Here is a 24071-nt window from a genome sequence, read left to right as displayed (position 1 = left end):
CTCTTTTTTCATTTCAAGTACTTCTGCGATTCCGGGAGGGAACGCGAATTAAGAGAACCAATCTCCAGCCATAAATCAACGAAATTGGTCCCTGAAGGACCGTTAACATTAAGAATTGAACTATTTACTTTCGGGGCCGTTTGACGTGGACCCGAAACAAACGTGAATCATACCTTATCAAGTTATGTTCGGCTTAGCGGGAGTCGCTCTCAACGTAAATGTTCCTTCTCTCGTTGGTAATTGTCTCGTAGACTCTCGTAGGAGGAGTAACTCGCTCATTACGACTTCAAGGAGAGTGTATGAATATTTTTCAATAGATTCGTGCCGTTTCGTGAATTCTCAACCGAACAATTAAAACCCTAATTTTAGATGTGTCTTAACTGTTTATATCTGCAGTTCGCAGGAATGTATAATGGCGTTTGTGCCTTCCACCATTCTATTTAATTTAGCTTCCAATTATTTTCTGCTTATAGCAGGCTTGGTTTAACTGAAATATGACCTCGCTCAGTGTTATATCAAAGCTAATTGAGGAAATACGACAGTGAAAATTTCCGAGAATTTCCCAATATTCGTAGTTTTTGATGAAATATTTAAACGTCAGTGGGGGGTTGGAACGAGATTCAAACACGAGATCGAGGCAAATAATGCCGCAGACAAAAACGAGACAGACATACATCAAAAAGCGGCATATATTGGGGTATCGGGGTCTAAGGATGCGGTAAATCACCTCTTTCGAATTCGTACATTCATATGCGGAGATTTATCGTGTAATGATGCATTTATCATTCCCGAAGAGATACGTGTTTTAATGTCTTTTATCAGTGCAAACTTGGCCCATTTACTTATTTCAATCATTATCCTCCTTGCGGCTCCCCTGGCTTACGTAGAACCTCTCCATGCATACAAATTACAACTTAACGCTTCTTTAACGACTTTGAGTCCTACTCCATGTTTAAAATAATAGTTTTTTAAACGGGAAAGCACCAAAGTTGAATGTTATTTACCTTTAAGGCAGTTCGAACTTCTCGGCCGAGTTGGTGGCTTATAATTAGCGTCACTTGCAGAACCTTTCAGTATGTGATACGGCTCAATTTGTCGGATGATAAGGAGAGTCTGTTTTCAAAGTGAGGCAGCTGTACGTTGATAAATTAAGTTTGTGGGTGGTCGGAGGAATGCCGGGACAAGCCCCCCGTTGGGTGATGAATGGGATAAATTTATGCCCCATTAAATCGGGAGTTACTGCGCTAAGTCGATACTCGAAATTTTTTTCATAATCCCCGGGCGAACTCTCTTTCGGAATTTGGCAATTCCGTTTTTTCGCCATCAGCGACAGTCGCTCGCGACGGACGAAATACCAACGGGGAGTCCGCAAAGGGAACGGGGAATCATGGCGAGGGTGGAAAGCGAACGTTGGGCGGCGACACGTGTTTCCACTTGTTGGCTTCATCAGACATGTGTACCAGCGTAGGAGCACATCTCACGACGTGTACAAGTGGACGCACGGGACGTTGCAGAACTGCGGGACGAGCTTCTAGGGAATGTACAGTGCAACGGTAAAAGATGTGTGCGTGTAAGGACCCGTAGCTGCAAACGTCTCCCCAAGGCGGTGCGGCCTCGTGACGCTCTGAGACGGTTATGTGCAAAACTGTGTTGTATCGAGTTTCAGTAAAACTGCAATACAATATAATATCAGTAATAATGCAACAATAACCGATAGCTGAAAAGCTTCACATTAAGCTCGCAAGCTGAAGTGCTGAATGCGAAACGAATATGGTTCGCTGAGGTTTAATAATTTCAATTCAAAATAAAACCAAGTTCGTTTTTTTCCCTGAAGCAAACTAATTAAGAACTTCAATATTAATTTTCAAGGCAATGGAGTTTTAAAACGGCTGTTCCTTTAGCCCTGTAGAGGGAATATTCATTTCTGAGAATTTAATACCAATTTAATTTTTAGATTTAAATCGCTAAAAAGCTCGAAAACATTACCAGAAAAGTAACCTTTTTTGGTACATTTACTTTTTGTAACCGGTGCCGGCAAACAAATAGCCCTTATTAAAATTATTAAGCGTCTCCTCGAGCGTGGGTAGTTCGAAGTTCTGAAAAATACCAATCAAAGTTTAGTTAATTTAATGGCTCATTTGACTTCGAGACGTTTCCTTCGTATATTTTTTGCCTCTTTATTTCGTCCTCAAAGCAGCAAGCGATCCCAACACCAGATGCTGTCCCAAGGGCGAAAAAAGTTCATTACACGCCGGCCAATTCTCGCGTAGAAAAACGCCTTTCGCAACGCCAATCAATCTCAGAATGCGAAATTTTCCGCAAGACAAAGTCTAATTTGCGCCTTTTTGATATTCCTCTCGCCTATTTTTAAGACGAAATACCGTCGACTGAAAATAATCATGAACGAGAGGGCCCAAATTTGTGGCAATAAATAAACGGGTTCGACGATACATAAAATCCAATTTTCTTGTCGGAGGTCCTACTTAGGACCAAATTACACGAAGGTGAAATTTCATTTAAGATTCGTTGGCCATCTGGAAAGGCTCTCGAAATTTAATTTTGCAAAAATCGAATTACAGCTAATTTTTAAGGTTAATTGTTGTCACGTCGAAGAGGAGACGGTGAAAGGTATATTACGAGGTCTGCAGCCTAAATTACGATAATGTTGGCTGTAGGTCGCAAATAGGGGAGGAAAATAAGTCAGTCGGACTGCACGATCGCCCGATTTAATCATCTTAATTATTTTACACGGCGGAGGGTTTGCCAATACAGCAGCAGATGTCGCGCAGAGTTACCATTGCACTGTCGAATTGCTATCTCGGAGAGTTCGATTAGCGATAAGAAGAGAAACGGTTGGGTGGAAACTTTACTGCTTTCTACGGAGTGCACCAACGAATTTCGACAAGGTTTTACTTTACGTAGCACGAAAATAAAGTATTTCTTGTCGGACCAGCGTGAGTTATTGTGTATGAGCTACAGGCGGCGGAGACAGTCAGACGAGTATGTTGAGAGGCTCTTTCTAGTCGCGTACAGTGCTTCGCACACGTCCACAAACCGAATACAAGAAAAAATACAAAATCTGCGTCACTCGGAACTGAGTCCGAATCGCTATCACAACACCCTTCAAGATCTGACATAATCGCTTTCCATTTTGCTTAGTAGTACTATCGAAAACTTAGTAGTACTATCGAAACTGACTGGTTTTGAGACACGCAGGGTGCAGGGTAGTTGGTGGTAGGGACGTATCTTGTTTAATTGAATATTGCAATAGCACAATAATTCTTTGAGCCATAGTAGTTCGTTGCACTGTGTCTTTCGTTCGGTTTTTTTCCTAACACACAAGTGTGTTAGGAAGACAACTCAATGCGAACATTACGAATTCGTTATACACGAGTGTGTTAGGAAGACAACTCAATGCGAATATTACGAGTTCCTCATACACGAGCGTGTTAGGAAAACAACTCAATGCGAACATTACGACTTTCTAACACGCTCGTGTGTTAGGAAGCCGCAGTATTCGCTCGAGTTTTGGTTTCCGCAACTACTATCGTCGTTTGTTACGTTCATCATTGAAAAAAAAAAACGCGTGCTCAACGATCCAATTGAAAGGCAAATTGGCAGTAACCAAATCTATTTTTTCCACCGTCGTAATTATTTAATTTAAGCTTCTGCACGCTAGAAGCTTTTGTGCTGTCGTCGTTGTGGCTTGGCTGCACGTTCAATACTCGGAAAGCCAAAGGCCAGCGGAGATTTTAATACCCTCTGAAACAATATTTTTTCGAGAAAGAGAATTCGAACTTATTTCTATCCAACTCGCACTTTCCTATCAATTCGTTCCCGAATCGTAAATTTCTAAGCGAAGCGAAATAAAGTGGGAATTTCAGGCAAGGTGGCAAATAATAATAATCGTTGCGACATCTGGGTTTATTCGGTGGATTTATTTGAAGTTTTTCCAGGATTTGAAAAATGCGTTGGGAAGTGGTGCGGAAAAGGCTACTTTATTTCGATTCTCGTAGCCAAAATCTAATTTAAACATTGAAATTTCCTCTTATCGAATCATGTACGAACTATCATAAATCCCTTTTATCTCATCCAATTTATCTACAGACACTTTAATGTCAAAAAACTATCACTTCCTCGAGACTTCCTATAAGGCGTTGCAAGAATATATTTTTCCATTAAAAGTTTTAATAGATTTTTGACAAATTTCAATATAAGGAAAATGCTCTCATCCCTGTGCCAATATTATTGCACTGTTTGACGTAAAACTGTGACCCATAATAGTGTAACGGGTGAGTTTCATTAACTGAGCTAATATTTTTATTTACCATCGTCCTCCCATATATTATAACTTTACAGTAGTAAACAGATCGCAAACAAACAATTTATCGTCGCCTTGGATCAAATTGTTGTTATCAACATCGCAGATTTTAAAGAGATTTACTGTCCACCCTCCAATAATGCCTTTTATAAACGAATTAAAGACTCCTAAGTTTCCAACTCAGGTTGGCAGCTGACTCATATTTATCTCATTACGCTTCATCCCGATTCCGTAATAAGAGGGTCCCTCCACATTATCAGACCCTCCTTAAGTTTGAAGCTATTGGAATCCAGTTTCTGACGATAACCCTTGATAAGTTTAGGGAATCTTCGAGAGGCGAAAAAGTGAGTTTCACGGCGAAGTTTTCCTGCCTCCGGTACATCTAAAATTGATGCGACATTTCCAATGGAGCAGCCTAGGGGAAGGTCCCCAACCTGAAGCCTCGTTTTTTTGCAAACTTTTTGCTAAGACTCCCCCTCTCCCTCCCAACTGAGTGAAATTTACCACGCTGTGTGAGACATACAACGCTTCCAAAAAGTATTGCAACGCGACTGTTGCAACAGAACGGCCGGCACGATCTCCAGATTTTAGGCCTCGTGATTTTTTTCTTGTGGGGTCACTTACAAGGCCGCAAAATTAAGACGATTTACGGCTTAGAATTCAAACAGAATTAGAATTAATAGTTGAAGCGACATTGGGCAATTGCCCAACTGGGTTCGAGGAACGAGTCAGGCGTTGCCAAGTTGTTGCTGGACCCAATTTCAGCGCTCATCGCGGCAATTCAAATTTTGTTTGATGTAATACTGAGTCACGTTTAAATGCCTTTTTTTAAATAAAATTACACGTGTTTAAGCATTTTTTAAAAATATCGGGGTTCATGAGAGCAACGGTGTTGCAGTATTTTTTCTAAACGCTGTATGTATTTGTTAAGCACTAGAAGTATTTTAAACATATAAAATGCAACGGTAAACCCTCGTCAATCTCTTCAAGGAAATTGGGGAAAAGTTGCTCGTTTTAAAGACGTGAGGTGAAATCGCTGAACTATAAATCAGAGAAGATGGGAGATCTAGCCAGATCCAACATTAAGCCGATTTCAATCGATTCAATCGAGGCAAGACGTGAAGCGAGGAGAAGATAAGAAGTAGAACAAGTTTTTTCGTTCGAAAATCTCTAAAATTGCTAAGTTCGAGGTAGGAAATACATCAAGCAGCTGTCTGTACATGGATGTTAATGCACATTCCTGCCCTTTATACTTAATCGAAATAACGGGAACTCTATGTGCAAAACTTTTAAGAATCTACTGAAACGGGCGACTTATTTCTTTTACCGAAAAAATTGAATTCAGAATTCGATTCCAAGTTCAAGTTAAGACTTACTGTGTGACCTTTTAACTGACACCTCGGAGCGATGACGACGAAGAGCGAAGGACTACTTGTGCCATCGGTCAGGTGGAATAATGTAACGTCCATTTCCTGTTTTTTGACCCTCACTCGACCGAGCATGGTAATTGCAGCTCATCGATACTGAACGAATGTTGCAAAATTCAACTCGACCCGATCGCCTGTTTATTTCAGCTGATCATAAAACCATCCCCGAACTGACCGAGACGTCACTGGTGATGACTTTGTTCAAGCGATCGAACTTGCAACACCCTGTACACATACGCACTGAAACCGCTTGACGCTGTTTCCATGCCTGACTTTAGCGGGAGTTGCTCTCTAAGGGCCCAAAAAAACTCTTCATTTTTAGTCGTCTCTCTGATTTACATGTCAATCAATTGAAATCGGCCCGAAGTTGGACCTGGCCAGGTCGTCCATCTCTGATTTATGGTCCAGAGGTTTAACCTCTTGATTTTTAATTCTCGTCTTCGGAACGAGGAACTTTTTCCCAATTTCCTCGAGGAGATCGATGAGGGTTCAACGCTGGTTTTTATGCATTTAAATCACTTGAACTGCTTAGAACACGATATCATGTTGCCCGCCCGAAGTTTAGAGTGGGCGAGCGGTGCATCTTCAGTATGCGACACTATGGAAAACAAAAGACAATCGCGACGTTGCCAGCGCTCAGATGACCTACATATGACCTATTTAAACCTTAGTTTTCGCCATATAAAACTGTAGATAATAAGCTGCTAGTAAATGAGTAACATGTGACATTGAAGGATGGAGGAGGATCAGCTCCAATATATTACAAGGTAATGAATTTCCGCGTGCCGATGGCGAAACCTCGCAAACCGGCATGTTTCATGTACTATTTTGTTTTGTGATCACCAATTTACTGCAATGGCACTGCGGTGTCCCCATGGGGTTCCCCCAAAACAGACCCGGTTACATCCAATAAGAGAGCATCGTCACTTATCAATCAGCGGCGCCGTCCTAATTTTGTCAAAATGAAAAAAGTTGATTTCCCTACGACATTCCCTACTTCAGGCATCGACACTAAGGGCGGTTTTCCACGGGTTTAACGCGAATAATTTTTTTTAATGATCTTTAAAGCTCCCGCTAACCGAACTCCCGTAATTCCCCCTCAAAGGGTAATTTTATAATTAAACTGTTCCCAAGTAGTTACACCTTTCCCGTGCAAATATCCCCAGCTCCATCCATAAATTTTGCATTTCAAATATGCTCATTAACTGAAGCCAAAGTATCTTCGACATTAGTTTCGTCTGACGTCTTTATGTAAGTTTAAATTGGTTCTAGTTCGTATGAGATCCAGCAGAAATGATTATTTTTGATGAATTTAAGCGATACTTAATTAAAGTGGGCATTGATAGTCGAGAGCTGAGGGTTTCCCAACCAACCCTAAACGAATAATTCGTCTCACAATAGGGCCAACAATACACATAAATAATAGTGTACACGGATATGAGAATTTTGCTCAAAGCTGTCTTGAAGGTGATGTATGAAAGGAGTATTAGAATTTATTATCTTGCGGATAAACCAAACGAGAATCTCCGCGGTTTTAAGGTACTATTAGAGAGTTAGCGCTCGTCAAATGGACGATATTGGACACGGACGCGTGTCAGTTCCTTGGACGGAACTGCAACTTTCTATAAATTTTTGATCCACTCTGATACTGAAAACGTGCAATTGCGGGATGCACAAATTAAAAGAGGTCGCTATCCTGGCTCATAAATATTTTATACCTCAATAAAGTTGGAGGGCGACAATGCGAGGAGGCGAGTAAAATTGAGGGCAAAATTAAATTTCCTTGGAGGCTGAAAATTAGGTTTTCATTAAAAATCCGGGCTCGTTCATGGAGTGATTATGTGCTCGACAATAGTTGTTCATAAGTTTTGGAACCGCTCAAGGCGTTATGAGGCTTACGAATAATTGTCAAAGACCCAAAGGCCCTTGTATTAATAAACCGACGCCTAGAACTAGGCTATTTCATAAAGTTACCCAATTTTCTTGAGCTCCGACCAGTGTTCCTTTCAAGTGAATCCATCCCAGAAAATTATCGTTCACTTCAATATCTTTTATCACAGAGTAGAAACTTGGGGTAACTACACGTTTAGCGGTCCATGTACATAATTCAAAAGCTCTTCGCAAATTTCAGTTGGACCTTTCAGGCTCTAGAGGAATCTCACGGAACCGCTAAATGGGTAACTAATCCTGTTACTGTAATGTAGGAGCAATTTTGCCTTATACAATTAAAAAGTTATATTATTTATCTGGTGATTCGAAGGAATGAAAGACATTTGAAAGTTTTCTGTCTGGGTAGAAAACTGCCCTTATTCGTAATGGATTGTGACGTCGCTTACAATAGTTAAAGACCCTCATGGTGTGATTGTTATCTACAATTTTCATCCCATCATCTTAATCAGAAAGACAGTTATTTTAAAAAATATCTGAATGATAAGATTCCTTTGGGAGGAACTTTTTTGGTTCTGCTCTCTTGAGGTTTGCACCAACTTTTCCGAACACTTTGTACAACTCAAAATGAAAATGCATGTCGGAATAGAAGGGTTATTTCCTTTGGAAGCCATGTTCAACAATTCAAAAACCCTCAGTTGATGCTGTTGATTATATTAAAAGGGCAACAAACACGAGTTGGTACAAAGTTACTAATCTAAATTCCTAGAACAATCGCAAAGAACTGGTGATCCGGGACCAGCTCACTACATCACACTGACTGTCTCTTCCCCCTTTTCTCTGGACATCAGTCCTTCCCACGCTATCTTTTCTCATTTCTCCCCGTGGCCCCGTTCCACCCGACCCAGGCCCATTTCACACGCCGGAACTGTTCTTTATCCAAACCTAAACAGGGTACCCAAACCAGCCAGCCGCCCATAACTCATGTTCGGCTGGTTCCTGAGAACTCATCGCCCACCCTTAACAAATCGACAGGTGTCTTTATCTTAACTATTTATTATAAACACGTTGAGGCGTCGACATGTATATGTAACTTTTCTGAATTTTCCGGCAGGGGGCAATTTTCCGGACGACTAGGACCACAAGTAACTTTATTGGAAGAAACGTTTCGGAAACGGTTCCTCATTTATGTAAAACCACGTGCTTCGCATTAGGCGCGTCCGAGAGACCCAACATTTTTCGCGCAACTGTTGAACGAGCGACACGCTACCTCAATCAAACGATCGATTCCATTTTCTTTGCGCATCCTAAGCAGTTGCACTACTCCTGTCGAATACGGCAATTGTATTCTGTAGTTGAAATTTACGTAAATATTACTACTAACTGTCCCGTAATAATTCAAATCACCGTTGCTGCCGGCATATTATGCGACTTCTGATTGACGGTTACGTTCATCGAAGTGGATGCGTAAATGTGCTGAGTTGCATCAACTTGTGTGCGGTCATTTCGACTAAAATTTCTCATTGATTTAGTTTAACCAATAGAAATCCGACAGGTATCAAACGAGCTTAAATGATGATGGCCCGGGAAATTCGATTATCTGTTGTGGATGTTGTTGCACTTTGTTGCTGACGGGTCCGAGGTGTGTGGATATCATGGAAATATCAGTATGTAAGTTTGCGGCCATAATTTAATGCCTTAACGTTCCGAATTTGGTAAATAAGACCGGATATGATTTAAAGGGGAGCATCACGTGAACTCGGGCCACGAAAGAGTCTTCGAAATATTATTTTTTCTAACTCTTAATCGGCACATTTCTAACGAACAATTTGCCTCAAGTATTGTTCGTTTAACCATCTCAACGATTCCACTCGAGTAACATCTTTCATTGCTCGGATATACGCGGTTATGAGCTTGAAAAATGGATTGTGAATGCCAAGAAAGTGTGATTTATTATATCCACGGCTTGTTCTCTTGTGGAGAAAACCATGAATTCAATGGAGGTGATACATTCATCCATCAAGTAAAGATAAATTTAGCTGCAGTCCCCGACTTTAAAATTAGTTCGTGTTTTATTTAAACGGGATCAAAGTTAATGGCATTTTCGGGAAGTTTACACTTTTTCTATTTTAAGGGCTGAAATAAATCCTGCGACTCTATCGATCTAGCTCCAACTGTTTCAAGTTAAAATAGCTTGAAATAGCGCTCATCATTATTCTTGTCTATTCATTAGGCAAGTTTTCACCCAACTATTTCGATAATAAGTGTAACGACTCTCACAGAGTACTTATCTCTCGATGGTCTAGGGTGTCTGGCCCTTAATTACGCCAATTTGGGTCTCAACTGCAAAACTATTATTACGCCAACTTTTGCTAGTTCACTTATGTGGCAAACGTGCATGAAGGTCAACATAGGAACAATTTCAACAATGGAAAATTTAAGCGAAGTTGAGGAAAGTTAAGGTTTTCGAATTATTTATGCCAGAAACTTCAATAAGTCAACAATCCTTCACCGGGACCTGTTCGATCTTCCCTGATGCGTAATTCAGCGTCCATGAAAGAAGCTTGGGACTCCCTGTGGATCTCTTCTCGTAAAGCACACTGCCGTCAGAGAATTTCCTTGCAGGGTAGTTGTAGTACTACTACATGTAAAAGGCAGGAGTTCAGGCTTTATGAGGTGTGTTTCGAAATGGCAAATGAATTATAATGTCTGACGTAGTTTTGATGTTAACTCGCCCTGTGCATAAACTTGATGGGAAGAAGCTTCGAGGGTTCAGGAAATCTATAGGAAGTGTACGAATGAAAAAAACCTTTCGCAATAGCTAAAGCCGACCTTCGGTAAGGTACGGACGACGGTTTTTGGTAAATAATTGCACGTTAATTTCCATACACATTAATAAACTAATGGCTTATATACCCAATTAAAGAACAGTTTAACAGACTCAAATGAGCTTCATCTCGCAAAGCTTAAAACAATGGAGTTAAAATTATTCGTATATGCAAATTTCAGGCACTTTCCTTAATTATAGAAAATTTAGTCGCCCTTTTAACAATAGAAAAATGTATTAAAATTTCCACCAAATGAAGCATCTACGGGGTGCAAATGTCCGTGGACGGTACCCAAATTTGAACCAACCTCAGGACAATGGTCACACAGTCGTCTCATAACGCGGGAATGTTTGTTCATCAGTACCTTTAATCATTTTACCTTTTTTTAGCTTGCAGATTAAAATTTGGGCCTCTTCATTTGAATTTTTCGGTAATCTAACAGACAGTTTGTTTTCACCTAACTGAGGGGCTCAGCGGGAATAATTGTACATCCTTTGTGCGATTTCACAAATGATACTTCCTTTTGTAAGTTTCACAACACGACCTGTGGAGATTAACGACATGTTTCGAAAAGTTTCCATGTTTCTCCAGAAACAAGAAATTTTGTCCAGAAATCCATCCAGATTCAGAGAAATGTGGATACGGGAAATTTGACTTTCGAGTGGGTAATCAAATTCTCGGGCGATATTCTGTGATACAAAAAAGTCTGTATGTTTAAAGCAAAAGCCATATATCTCAGCCTCGTAACTAAATACATGGAAATAAGATACTTCGGGCCCTCTAAAGCAGCGGTATTCAGGTAAAGCAGCAAAGTATTCAGACCACGTCCATTGTCCGTTTTTTTTTTGTCAATAAAAGGACGTTCAGTAACATATTCTTGTCGCCGACCTTATTTGACCCTTCATTTTTTCGCCCAAGGGCTGAAAGGTTGACAATTTTAGGGGAGAAAACGGCATAAATTGTTTTGCCCTAGATAACGAACCTTCAGATTTTGGTAAACGAGAAACGAATTTCTCCCGATTGAATTAACATGTTAAATACAGAGCAATGCTGGTATCTCATTGTTATGGTGAACCAATCGTTGTTACGCTGACTGGGCGACAAAAGGCACTCTTACGCCTCAGCTCTACTTCAGCTTAATGTCGCGTTCGTGCAGAGTTCCCTGAATTTATCGATAATTTTCGTCACACTAATCATTACATTTCCCGGGAAAATCTCCGATTTTACAATTTCCGGCCACAATAAATTTCCTGTTAACGAACGGACACGTAATGACTGCACCGCGATGACCCCGTCAATGAGCAAATTAAATGCGAATCTCCCAGTTTCGGGTCATTCGACACTGCCGAGGAAGTTATTAACGAAATTTTGCGTAAATGGTTGAAGTATTTGCATGAAAATTAAGTGTCCCCACGCATCAACTTAATAATGGAGATGAACTTTCGGAAACTTCTAAGTTTAGGCATTCGAAGCTTTTAGACGCTGACGAAAGCTGCTGGTTATAGAATGTGTGCCCTAAAAATATCTCCGAAAAGCTGGATTCGTTGGTAATTTTTAATATGTACAAATGGCGGTTTTATGGAAAAAATGGAGAGAATGTAACGTCCCGGAAAGAGCGCCACCGTGCAGTATCGAGCAATTAAAACTGATTATAAATTGTTTTTTCTAGTCACCGAACCAAAGTTTTAATCAAATCTTTAATATGCAGCAAGTCTTCACCGACTTTATGACTGAACTCATACAAGCTTAATCACACGTCTTTACATCATGTGTGATTTAAATTCCGTTCTAAAATCCCATTATGCAGTCAAAGGGCGTCATAATTGCAAATTTCGCTTAATCCGCAACATCTTTCATTACATCTGTATTACAATTTTAGGACGAGCTTTTAATTATAATTTTACCTCAAATTGGATTTCAAAATAGGTTTCCATCATTTTCTGGCATATTACTGTGCATTAAAAATATTTTGTGTCTGAAGGGCTGAAGTGGCTGGTTCATCGATCCAGAATGTTGACTACTAATGGCTCTTTCGAATCCAAGGATTTAAAATGTATTGGAAACAGGTTTGCCTAACAGATGGCATTTTCCAATTCCAGCTCAACTTTTGTACAGGTATTTTTGTTATTTTCCTTTTCCATGAACACAACTACATTTGAAGAAACGATACTTTCTCTTTAATCATTAGAATGGTAGTTAATAAAGCATCTCAAAGAAATACAATGCAGCCATTCTTTACTCCCTTTTGTCTTGCCTGTCGGTATGTAGCCTTCACAGGCATCAAAACCCTTTTATTTGTTTCCCCACTTAATGGCCTTTGTTTGTTGTTGAACTGTCTATTCCATTTAACCAGAGAAATCTATGATTATTAATGATGTAAAAATCTTTGAACTCTTTGCCACTCGAAGATCACGGTTTTTTCTTCTTGGGAGGACTTTCAGGTCGTTTAGCAAAGTCCTCCGGGCCTTTGACTTGCCCCTTTTATCTACGACCTACGACAGCCGTTATTAAAGCTGTCTTTTATTAGCTGATGTTAACTGCGTTTTTCTTAAAAACGTCTTCCTCACAGAAGAAACTCAATTTAAAAAGTGACGTACTTTTTAAATTGAGTTGCTTTGTTAACTCAAAACTTTTTCCACACGATGATCATTTTTCCTGTATCAGCTTGTCGCCATTTCTCCCCTCAAACTAGGAAAAATTCCCGTTGCCAGCGATATCGAAACGAACTAAAACCGGTGAATGTAATTCTGCACATGATTTACATTAACGGCGCATCTCTTCCTAAAATCCCATCTAGAAGTCGCCACGAGCGAACATGTGCTGAAAAGGAGAATTTCTAGTTCTTTAACGTGAAATAAATTCCGAAATTCTCATTTCCTTCCTGCTGAGAAAACTACTTATCAAGCAGGAACCCAAGCTATGAACTAACCTGACAAGATATAAGCCGAAATGTGTGCAACAAATTACGTACGTCTTGCACAAGAGTGGAATTTAACTCCTTCGCTACTTTTATGGAAAATATTGGAGCCTTGACGAATTTATTTTAAAGCAGAAATTTCCTTAGTAAGGTGCTTTAGACGGGGAAAATTAGTTTTTATTAAATTCCACGTTTCAACGTCGAAGCTTCGAAATTGCCAGAAATTAATGCCATAAAATCGTTCTTAAAATTTTATACAATAAAGGCTTGAAATACGTGTTTAAATTTTTGTGCTATTAAATGGCGAATGTCGGAAAATTAATATCAGTAATATTCCCTCCAGTTATGTGATTATTACTCGGATATACTGCGTTCCTCCACAACAAACCGTTAATATCAATTTTAATACAGCCACGTGCGTTCGATCACCTACTAATTATGTAATAGTTCGCTTAAATGAGATGTGTTTTCAAAATTCCATGATTTCGGGCATGGTTCCGGCTACGAATTTACTTGCACGAACAATGTGGCCTAAAACACAGGATTTCCATTTAGCAAGAAAATAAACGAGGTATTAAATTTAAATTAAAATGGAGCATTTAATGACATGAAACTAAATTAGAAAAGTTAAATTTCTCAGAAAATCTCCCGGCTCTAAATAGCTTCCAAATTAAGTCTAGACCTAAACTTCCTTTTAATAATGGATTTATTGAAAATTTTAAACTGCAGGTAATCCTTCGAAGGCAAGCGTAGAACATAAAGCATCGTCTGGGGACAGTACTTCACGATTTGAAAAATCTCGACCTTCGTCGCTCTGATATTCCACATGTATTTTTAAACTTTACCGTGGAAACAGAACTGTTAGTTTTACTTAATTTATTATTTTATACGACAAGAAGCGGCAAGACGCGACTGAACACTAATAACAGAGGAGTGATCGCTGAAGGACGGTATAGGAATCACCGGAAAAATGGACGCACAACACGCCTTACCGTTAATATCCGGCAAACTTTCAACGGGACTTCCTTTCAAATTTCCGCTAAAACACACAGTTATTAGCAAATCAAAAATTCAATCATTTAATCTAACCCAGGAAACTTCCAACAACTCTTTCCGTTTCTATAAAGTCCTGGGCAACTTGAACTTTGAGACTGGAAAACCTTTCTGAACTTGACATGAAAAATTCAGCAGACACTTCTAAAAATTCTTATTACTTTACTGATATTACTTTACTGAATTTGCATTGTAAAAAGAACGCGAAGATCTCTTTAAGAAGATTTTCACATTGAGTACTCGAAAATTGCATTTTACCATCCGTTTTGTGGTTATTCGTGGCCGCATCTCTAACAATTGCCATTGAACAGGGGGAAATTATTTGCGAAGTGTAAAGTTGAATTAAAAAACTGAACATTTCGCCATGCAGCAATATCGACGGTAATTGAAATAGGAATAAATTAAACGACGGAGCTTGAAACCTAATGAGGAGCTCATTAAAATACATTAGGGGCTGCAACTGTAATTTTTTTTCTAAAGTTGTAAATATCTCGAAAACCGCAAAATTTGCGTATAAAACATTATACATGACAAACGTTCGTAATATTCCGCATCATCGAAATTTGATATAATACACAGGGTGTTCTATTTACCATAAACGAGTTGACATTCATTTCCGATAAACCGGAAGTGGTGTTTTGTGAAAATATTTTTAATCAATAGATCACCTCCGCTTTAGTGCGATACCTTAATTTCGACCCTGTCCTAGTCACAGTCTTCACAATAAAGGCCCATATTCGTAGGACACCCTGCACACAGGATGGATGAAAAGTGTTTTCCTAGACATAAACTTGTTCCTTTTTTAATGGAACACATGTACATGTGATTTATCACCCAGGAATGTGTGAAATTTCTCTTCTTACTTCAAATCGTTTTCGATAAAATCAACGAAATAGATTTGAATGTCCCACTGGAATTCAATGGATCGCTTGAAATTTTCCCGTCCGCGACGACATTTAATTTCTCTATATCCTGTCTATTCCATAAAATTATTATTATTTATTATAAAACCTCCAACATGGTAACTATCTAATGTTTTCAGTCATGTAGGTTCCTGATATTTGGATAAATCACCGATTTCAAAGGGTATCAAATTTAAAAATCGCTCTGTATATCGAAAACGAATCAGATTAACCATAATAAAACGATGCCGTAAAATCTCTCTTGAAGTTGCAAGCCGAAAGTGAGCAATTAGATTTCATCTACGCATCACCGTCTGTCCAATCTCACGTACGTCCTCAAAAAACTCGCCACCGGACACAGGAGCGGTAATACGTGACGTCCAAGTAGAATTCGGGAAGTTCCCGTAATACTCGAATCGCAAACGTTTAACTAGATCTAAGCAAATGAAGCATTTTAAGCCTTTAGAGTTAAACAAGTCACAGAGAGCTACTCTGTAACTAATCCCTAAATTCTAAATGAACTTCCGCTAGTTTATTTAAAAACAAAGTCGTACTCAGTCACTGCTTGACGGGGAGATTTAAGGCTCGGAGTTGGCAGGGCTTGTATCCCTATAAACTCGTCCATAGAAAAGCAACATCCAGTGTAAAGTTTGTTGAAATATGTACGTTCGTTAAACGTGTTGTAAAAGCGGGGAATTCGGCATTCACAACGTTCCAACTTCTTTAGAGACATGGGTAGTGCTGGGAGATGTGTTATTAATATGAGAAATAAATAAAAAAAAGGTATCTGCATCGAAGAGCTTTTGGCAAAGTTTCGCGGTGATAAATGTTGTCCCTGGACGCTTCTCTGTGGACGGGTCTTTAGAAATTGTTAAAATTACCATCAAATTTGCAAAACATTTGGATGCTCTCCCATTTCATGTAAAGTCGAGTTTTTTTTTCTTTGTCCCTTTTGTTCAGTACGTTCGAACTCCTAAAAGGTCGGAAGAAGAAATATGATTAAAATCGTAAAAAAAATCGACTATCGGAACTCAGAAACGGGCAAAGGGCCTTAGGTCGTTTATGTTTTAGAATAAATCCCTTTAATTTGCAAACACTGCCTCTGCGGCTCTACAAGGATACGGTAATTTTACATTCGTCGGTTGGCACGTGATAGCCTATCAATCCTGTACAAATACTATCGAGCGTGACGGAATCTATATTCTATCACGATCATCGCGTTCGTAATAAACACAAAATATCCCAGGCCTCCGCAAACATACATCTCCCTTCAGCATAACCCTAAGAAAATTTCCGCGGACATAACGGCCGGCAGAACGTTTAGTAGGCCTTAATTGCCGAGGAGAAATCGTCTTTGAGGTGTGCTTGATTTTGCTTCACCGTATAAAGCTACCACGGGTTTAATAGAGCAAATGTTGACAGAATATGACAGAAATGAACACAATGTGAGTGAGAATTACGAAACGGAAATTTTCAAGCAAATCTGCTTTGCGGTTATTTCAGTGATTTTAATAAAAGAAAAAAAGAGGGTGGAGAAGAATTTGAGGAGGCAAACAGAAACAATTACTTCGAGTGCTAATACCCCCACCGATATCGAACACCGTCTTGCTAAGAAAAGTATTTGCAAATATTACCTAACAGGCACTATTTAGAGCTTAATTGAATAGAAGATTTATTTTCTACGAGAAATGGTTCGAATTAGGAATTTTTAGAGTTTATGCAGATGTAGGCGCAATGAATATAAAGTAACTAATAAAATCACAAAATGGAAATTAGCGAGCAAATCTGCTTACCGGCTATTCAATTGACTGCAATTTATTATTAATATTTATCATTATTAACAATGAGGGTGTTTTATGAATTACAAGTAACATTTCCAAAGTTCGAACGACGGTCTGCAATATGAAAGTGGTACCTTTTGAACTACTTCTAGAAAATACGTAACGCAGCTATACGGCGCTATTCCCACGTGCTAATCACCATTTGGACCTCGGGTACTAAGACATGAGAGTCGAAATTGGAAATGGATAAACGTGTGCAATTTTACCGAAAACAAAACTACCTACTCGCGCACTCTAAATTTTGTGACATTTCGAACGCGAGTTTCCAAAAATATTCCAAAAATCCGATCGTCAAACTTTTTTTTTAGTGCGGACCTGATATTTTTCTCACATTTTCCTAATTAAAAACGATGGAACATCGTTTTTCATTTTTATTTTCGGTTTGGTCGGAGTTTGGAAAATTTTGAAACATAGTTCGGTTCAGTTTAAAAACTCGCAAGTTTGCCGCATGACTTCGTGGGATTCCGAGACCCTAATGGCGCGCAGCGAGTATTAACAACCTTGTGTCCCAAGCACTAGGACTGCTATACTTCGTTCACTTATTGTAGCTAATTGCAATTAACTTGGGAAATTCGGCAGCCATTAAGAATGGTCACGCCTTCACTATTTGAAACTACGTTCCTGCGTACGAAACTCATTATTACAACGCTCGGTATTTGTTACCAAGTCATTATAGATTTTTGCCTAAACGGTGATTTGCCTCCGCTCACAATATTGACTATAATATTTCGGGATTTATCTGGAGCAACGTTATCAACTGTGTACAGGGTGTTGCACAGATCGGCCATAGGAAAATACATGTAAATTTCAATACCATCTAATATTATCCTCCTTGTTCGTTTAAGGGCAAAATTGTATTAGACTTGTGTTATGGCCTGTTTATGGGGGATTCCCATGTAAAATAGGAAAATTTTGAATGTAAAATGTTTGCGGTGCTACTGTGCAGGACATTTTCAAAGAAACCTTAATAAAAGTAGAACCATTTTGACAAAACTCATTTACGTAATGTCGCAATAGATAATCAGGTGGGAGTTGCTGGCGGATTAATTAAGAAAAATATCAGGGCGGCATTATAAATTTACAGATTCAGAAAAAAACCTTTTTTCAAAATATCTCGCAAATGGTGCGAAGAAAACTTTTCATATTTTACATGCAGGTCCCTCTTAAAAAACCCTTTAAAAAAGTCTAATACGATTTTGCTCTTAATCTAGCAAAGAAGACAATATTGGACGGTATTGAAACTTACATGAGTTTTCCTATGGTCAGTCCGACCCTGTAGATTTGACTACCAATTTCCACCGTCTATATGAGGGTTGATGCTTGAGTTCCCCTGGCCCAAACTGGATTTAATTTATCGTGAACAATAATCGAAAAGGATTAATTGTAATTTGTTGTTTTTGGAGTGTCTGATGGTGGTTGGGTGAAATCAACAGCTGAGTAAGTAACCAGTCGGTAATTATAGGGGTTTGGAAGGGCTAAAGAGACCGATGAATAATTTTTCAGAACAAATTTGATCGTTGTTCGGGGTCGCAACACTGAACCTGATTCAAGATAGTGTGCAAAATTGGGCGGAGTTTATAAGAATTTAAATGTTTTTGGCGAATTCATTTTGAATTTAGACGGAAATTTGCTGCCCGGAAATTCCGCAGGGGCAATCAGCTGCTAAATTTAGCTAGATCTCCGCAAATTTAGGAAGATTTGTTTTAAGTTTTATGTCGTGCCATCTGGATCTCAACTTCTCCGATATCCTTCGCGAACGCAGTCTAAGTTCCAAGTGGAATTCACGTTTTGAAATTCATCAATCCGGACCCCTCGGGGGCGGACGTATTTGCGAATTTTTTGAGGGCGAACTTTCGTGAATTCGCCGCGCCACGAAAAACGGCCTCGCCATTGTCCCTAATCTCGGACCCTGAACATTCTTAACAATTTTCTTTCCGCCTCCAAGTTTTTCACGCAACAAATAACTTACATGAATTGCTCATTTTTGCCGTAACAAAGTTCGCACTTCAATCCTTGAATTTAGAAGAAACTCGCGGAAACTTCGCAACTTCCAAAAAGCGCAAATGGTGCGGTCAGGAAACGCGTCGATCGCAGTGTGATCGTAACTTTGCAACACGCGTCCGCAAGTTTGTCCTTTCGAGGGAGTTTGCGCATTTGATTATGCAATAAATTTAATATGCACATTTTACTGTAAATAATTTTTCAGCAAACAAATGTGGCAATACTTATCCGAATCGCCCCGTATATAGGCGGAACGGCGTGTAGCTGCAAAACAACAACACACATTCCGCCCTATTTGTTGTCAGTAAAAATGTTTATAATTCAACCACTTTTTTCTGAAATACGATATTTGAATTTTTTCCAATCAGTGTTGGTCCTTATCCTCAAACGCGTGCGAGACCACATTTCCCCAAGATGGACGGTAAGATTTTAACGAAAATTTTAGAACAAATTTCACTTGCCACGTGCGAATTTCAGATAACATTATCAATCAAAGTCTGGACGATATTTTCACGTGTCCGGTCTGTTTTGAATACATGGACCAGGCGATTTTCATGTGCCTCAACGGACATAGTTTGTGCCAAAAATGTTCCACTGTTCTCTCTAAGTGCCCCATTTGCAACTGCAAATTAGCACGCAGTTACGCTAACAAGACGCTTCTAGAAGCAACCAAAACGTTCATGGAATGGAAACACCAATTAGCGTACGAGCAAGTCAGAAGTAAATTCCATTCCAGAGAACGGCAAGGCAGATTGTCCTCTTTAAATAAAAATTTAGGGAATAGCGGGGAAAGGTTCAGGGAGCTATTTAAATGTCCGAAGTGCAAGACGTGCATGAAGAGCAAGATTTTCGCCTGCGTTAAAGGGCACGACATATGCCAGGAATGTTTCATGCAATACTCCATGTGCCCGATTTGCTTCAGCATTTCTAAACCAATCCGCAACATCGGCCTCGAAACCGCCATAAGAAAGCTTTTTGAGAAAAGGGAATGTGATGAGAACCAAGTTGCTCGTAAGTCGATTTATTTTTGATAATGCGAAAATTACTTATATAGGGTGGGAAGCGGATCTGGAGTGCCGCAGATATCTCGAAAACTGCTTGATGTGATCGAATGAAAAGACTCGTCGCGTTTTTATAGGTAATGCGCCACCGACGGGCGCAGCTAATTAAACTTAGAGTTAGTCGCTCGGCTTGTTATCAGCACTTAAAACTAATTAAAGCGACTCTAGAAAAGATTGTTTACATAGAGAAGGCACTCGCCGAAAGCGAGCACGCACACGTGACAGGAATAACTGAAAAACTGCAACAAGTTCCAGGCAAGATGGAAAGGACACACCTGGTCCAATCTGGTCTCTTTGCACAAGACCACCCCCTTTCCCCTCGATCACTCAATTGGAACATTTCGCAATAAAAATTTTTCCGTGCCCTTTCTTTGCCTTGATTCACGCTTTTTGACTTATCCCTTTGGAATTGGCACCCAGCTAACAGAATAAATCATAAAATGGTTTGTTAGATTTGAACGTCGTGTCCTATGATTCGGCGACATTGCGAGCGATATATTGTCGTAATACGGAGCCTCTTAAGTTCTCAGTTAATCATCTTTTTAAGCTCCAGAAGTGACCAACCCGGCAACTGCACACTCATCGGGCTCATCAAAAATCGCTCCAAAGATCCGGTCAACTCCAATTTCTTGTCCTCTGTTGGGGTCGAGCGGTTGCTGCTTTTCAACTAAGAAAAGTTCGGAGTTGAGAACGCACATAACGCAATGGCACAAATCCAGCATTTTGACCGCCAGAAGAAAGGAGTAAGTATTTTTATCCGATAACTGAAACACCCGGTATCACTCCGTTTTACATTTATTATTTCTAGAATGTCTCATAACTCCAATTTGCTCACGGCAAGCATTTCATGGGAGCAATGCAAGTTTTCCAACGTCTTCATAGTGAGGTACGAGCCACACCTAACGTTGTTCGTGATTTACGTATATCAGTTCAACGGGAAGTACATTGTGAACGTTCACACGGTGTCGGAAATCGACGTTGTATACGACTTTTCTTGTGGAGCTTCACGCGTCAAACCCACCAAGAGGTTTCAGGGAAAGTCGAAAATAAAAGAGGGCATCATTGTTGAGAATGGAGTGGAGAGTCGAGGCGGGAAGAAGTTCCTGCAAATTTTTTTTCGCCAGACAAAAGCGTGAACTCAATTTCTCAGACAATAAGTAGACATTGTTTCGGTCCCCTCTTTCGTCAGGCTATTTATTTTTTTCTTATTTCACAAGTATAATTTTATTGTAGTTGTTTAGTCAGTAAGTTTCTTCCCCTGAATGTGTCATTGTTGAATGATTGCACGACTCTCGGCTCCATTTTACTATGTATGTTCCAGGCTGCGCCTGCACACGCTCGTCATATGATTTTATGTATTTTACAATTTTTAACTAAGAGCATGTCCCGAAAATAATTTCTCTCTCCTCCTTCTTTAAGACTGATCGGAAATCATTTTTATTAAAATTACTTTTTTATTTATTTTATTATATTATTTTTTTTTTGAAATAATATCTGTCTTTTCTTTTCCCTCCCTCTTCTTCGTCTGGTTAAAGTTTACAGTTTGTACTTTTAATCGCCTGAAAGTCGGCAACGGCTGGAGTCGCACGAATCAAATTGCTGACTTCGGCGACAGATTTGGATTTTTGGGCAGTTCCACATGAACGCATCCCAATCCAGTTTTCCAAAAGTTTTCCAAAAGTCTTCCAAAGGGCAAGTGGATGATCCCAAAAAAAAATCACTATCCATAGTTAATTGATTGCAAATAAATATTCTTCACGGCCACACATCGACGATTTTCTCAGTAGAAAACGTACTGAACTAAAATTCATGGAACCGAACTGAATATTATTTAATATTCTTCCGGAATAAATTCCGCAGCATCAGGAGCTCCAACAAAAATCAAAGAAACGTATGAAGAGAATTTTTTTTTTTTTACTTATTAGTGAAATAAATACAATTTTACGAGAAGTTTGAAGGTGTATGTGGTTGATGACGTGAGAAAACCTTTTAGCAAAATTAAGGACACTTTTAGCATCAGCCACTTCGGAATTGAAAGGGTGCGTGACCTCAGGGAAAAAAGATTCAGAGGTGTTGCTTTCACTTTCATTTCCAATATTTTTATATCGCCGGATAAACAGGACCGAACTTGAACTTACAAGAAGAAATAAACGTCCTTCGAGCTAGTGCGGGCCCTATGTAAACACAAAAACGAAATCTCTCGCCTTCGAGTGTCAAGAAATTTACTTTCGTTTGAGGTAAACACTTAAGAGTCAGGTTTACGCGGAGATAATGCCAGTTTGTCCCTGAGAACTTAGGAAACCTAATTTACCTCGCGAAGAAACACTGAGCAAGTTAAATTGTTGATTAGAACGCAGAGATAATTTAATTAACTATTAATGAACTTGCAATCTTCGGATTATTAAATAATCGAAGCAAATCGTTGAATAATAATAAAATTTCTATTTAAGCGACGAACAAGCTTCCATCCACCGGAGGCTCATATTTGGAAGCAAAGCTCTATCGAATCGTTTAATGAAAACTGTTCTTCAATTTATTCGATCAAATTTCCTACAATCCAATTATCCATACTTCGGCAATTTTTTAAGTTTCGGTTCTATAAATAACCGAACATTCTGTATAAATATAGCAGTTAAATCTCTACAAAAAAAAAAGAATTTTCTCGTGGGTGTGCAAATGCAAATTCTTTCCTTGTGCAACAATTTCCCTTGTAATGACTCATTTTCCAATTAGTTGGGAAGTTTATTTACGGAAAAGCTTGAAAAAAATTGTTATGTTGTATATTTTTGTATTTGTGACGAAGAATGCCAGACCTGTGCAAGTATCTTGAAAAAACTACTGTAAAAAGTCTAGGTAAAAACGCAACTAGTGCCTCAAATACTTTTTTCATTGTCCTAAAAGTAGCTACATCTTACGAATACATACGAAAATATCTTGAATACTTGTAGTTAACTAAGTTATTTTTGAAATATCTTAGCGGTTTAAATATTTTCTATCCTTAACCGGAGGCCTACTCGAGGGACTAACATCTAAGGCGATTGACTATCAAATCTGAACGGGTTCGCTTTCTAATTTATGAGCAACAGGGTATTTATTTACCTATCACTTACAAAGTCCTGCGACCGGTTAGCACCGTTTTAGAGGGTGCGGAACGCCCTTTCGGAATTGTAGCTCTAACTGCCTCCTATTTTAAATTGCCATATTACCCCAGTTACCCCTTTATGCACCTTAAACCCGTTGTATCAATTTGACCTCTTTTCGCTGGACTAAGATTCTTCAGACTTAAACCCTTTTAGAGCAACTTGGACACATTAAAAGGTCTTCAGTACTTTAAAATAACTTAAATTGTGTTTAGTGTATCTGTTAAATTATCTACATACGTTTCTGGACCGAACATCTTTTAAATATTCAGGTAGTTTTTTCTAACACTTTTTACAGCTCTGGTACTCTGACTAACAAACACCAAACAAATCGCTACGCAAAAAATTGAAAGAACATCGATTAATACGTTTGAACCACAAAAAAGAAATTACAAAAAGTACCTGAACCAGAAAAAAATATTAGATTTATGAAATGGTGCAAGCGGCACCCTGAAAGGGCATCTAGCCGGGAAGATGGTACCAGATCGTCACCTGGCGCATTCGCCTTAAACACGCTCGCCTTCCGCATTCACCAGAATCGCTAATGCTTTTATTTCACTAGCTAAAATGCAGTCATTGAAAAAGATTTATCCTTTTTCTTGCACAAAGAAAAAGGTCCGTGGCAAAGGGTTATAAGGCACTTTGCCAATGTGTCGAAGAAGTAATAAAAATATCTTTAATAGCTACTTAAAA

General features: G+C 39.1%; 2 protein-coding genes across 4 annotated transcripts in view; one reads left to right on the top strand and one right to left on the bottom strand.

Moving 5' to 3' along the window:
- AkhR (Adipokinetic hormone receptor) overlaps positions 1–19264 on the bottom strand; it is a 44575-nt gene extending 25311 nt beyond the window's left edge. The window contains exon 1 of the mRNA XM_066294132.1: positions 19146–19264. The gene's annotated coding sequence lies outside the window, so the exon portion shown is untranslated. The remainder of the gene's footprint in view (positions 1–19145) is intronic.
- Positions 19265–19476: 212 nt separating this feature from the next.
- Positions 19477–21593, top strand: LOC136345661 (E3 ubiquitin-protein ligase siah-1-like). Of its 3 annotated transcripts, XM_066294198.1 has the most exons (5): positions 19477–19598; positions 19655–19897; positions 19955–20188; positions 20786–20981; positions 21047–21593. In XM_066294198.1, exons 1-5 carry the CDS (start codon positions 19592–19594, stop codon positions 21372–21374), a joined length of 1008 nt encoding a protein of 335 aa, XP_066150295.1. In that variant the 5' UTR covers positions 19477–19591; the 3' UTR covers positions 21375–21593. The 3 variants fall into 3 exon arrangements, with proteins under 3 accessions (XP_066150295.1, XP_066150293.1, XP_066150288.1); XM_066294196.1 differs by having other exon boundaries at positions 19655–20188; positions 20792–20981; XM_066294191.1 differs by having other exon boundaries at positions 19655–20188.
- The last annotated feature ends 2478 nt before the right edge of the window (positions 21594–24071 follow it).

This window comes from Euwallacea fornicatus, chromosome 2 (assembly GCF_040115645.1).
Source record: "Euwallacea fornicatus isolate EFF26 chromosome 2, ASM4011564v1, whole genome shotgun sequence".
Taxonomy (NCBI): Eukaryota; Metazoa; Arthropoda; class Insecta; order Coleoptera; family Curculionidae; genus Euwallacea; species Euwallacea fornicatus.
The sequence above is the reverse complement of the archived record's forward strand: the minus strand, read 5'-3'. Positions and strand labels throughout refer to the sequence as shown.

Coding starts and splice junctions, on each gene's coding strand:
- LOC136345661 (XM_066294191.1), top strand. Junction 20,189..20,785: donor TGATGAGAACCAAGTTGCTC/GTAAGTCGATTT, acceptor CATCTTTTTAAG/CTCCAGAAGTGACCAACCCG. Junction 20,982..21,046: donor TTGACCGCCAGAAGAAAGGA/GTAAGTATTTTT, acceptor TATTATTTCTAG/AATGTCTCATAACTCCAATT.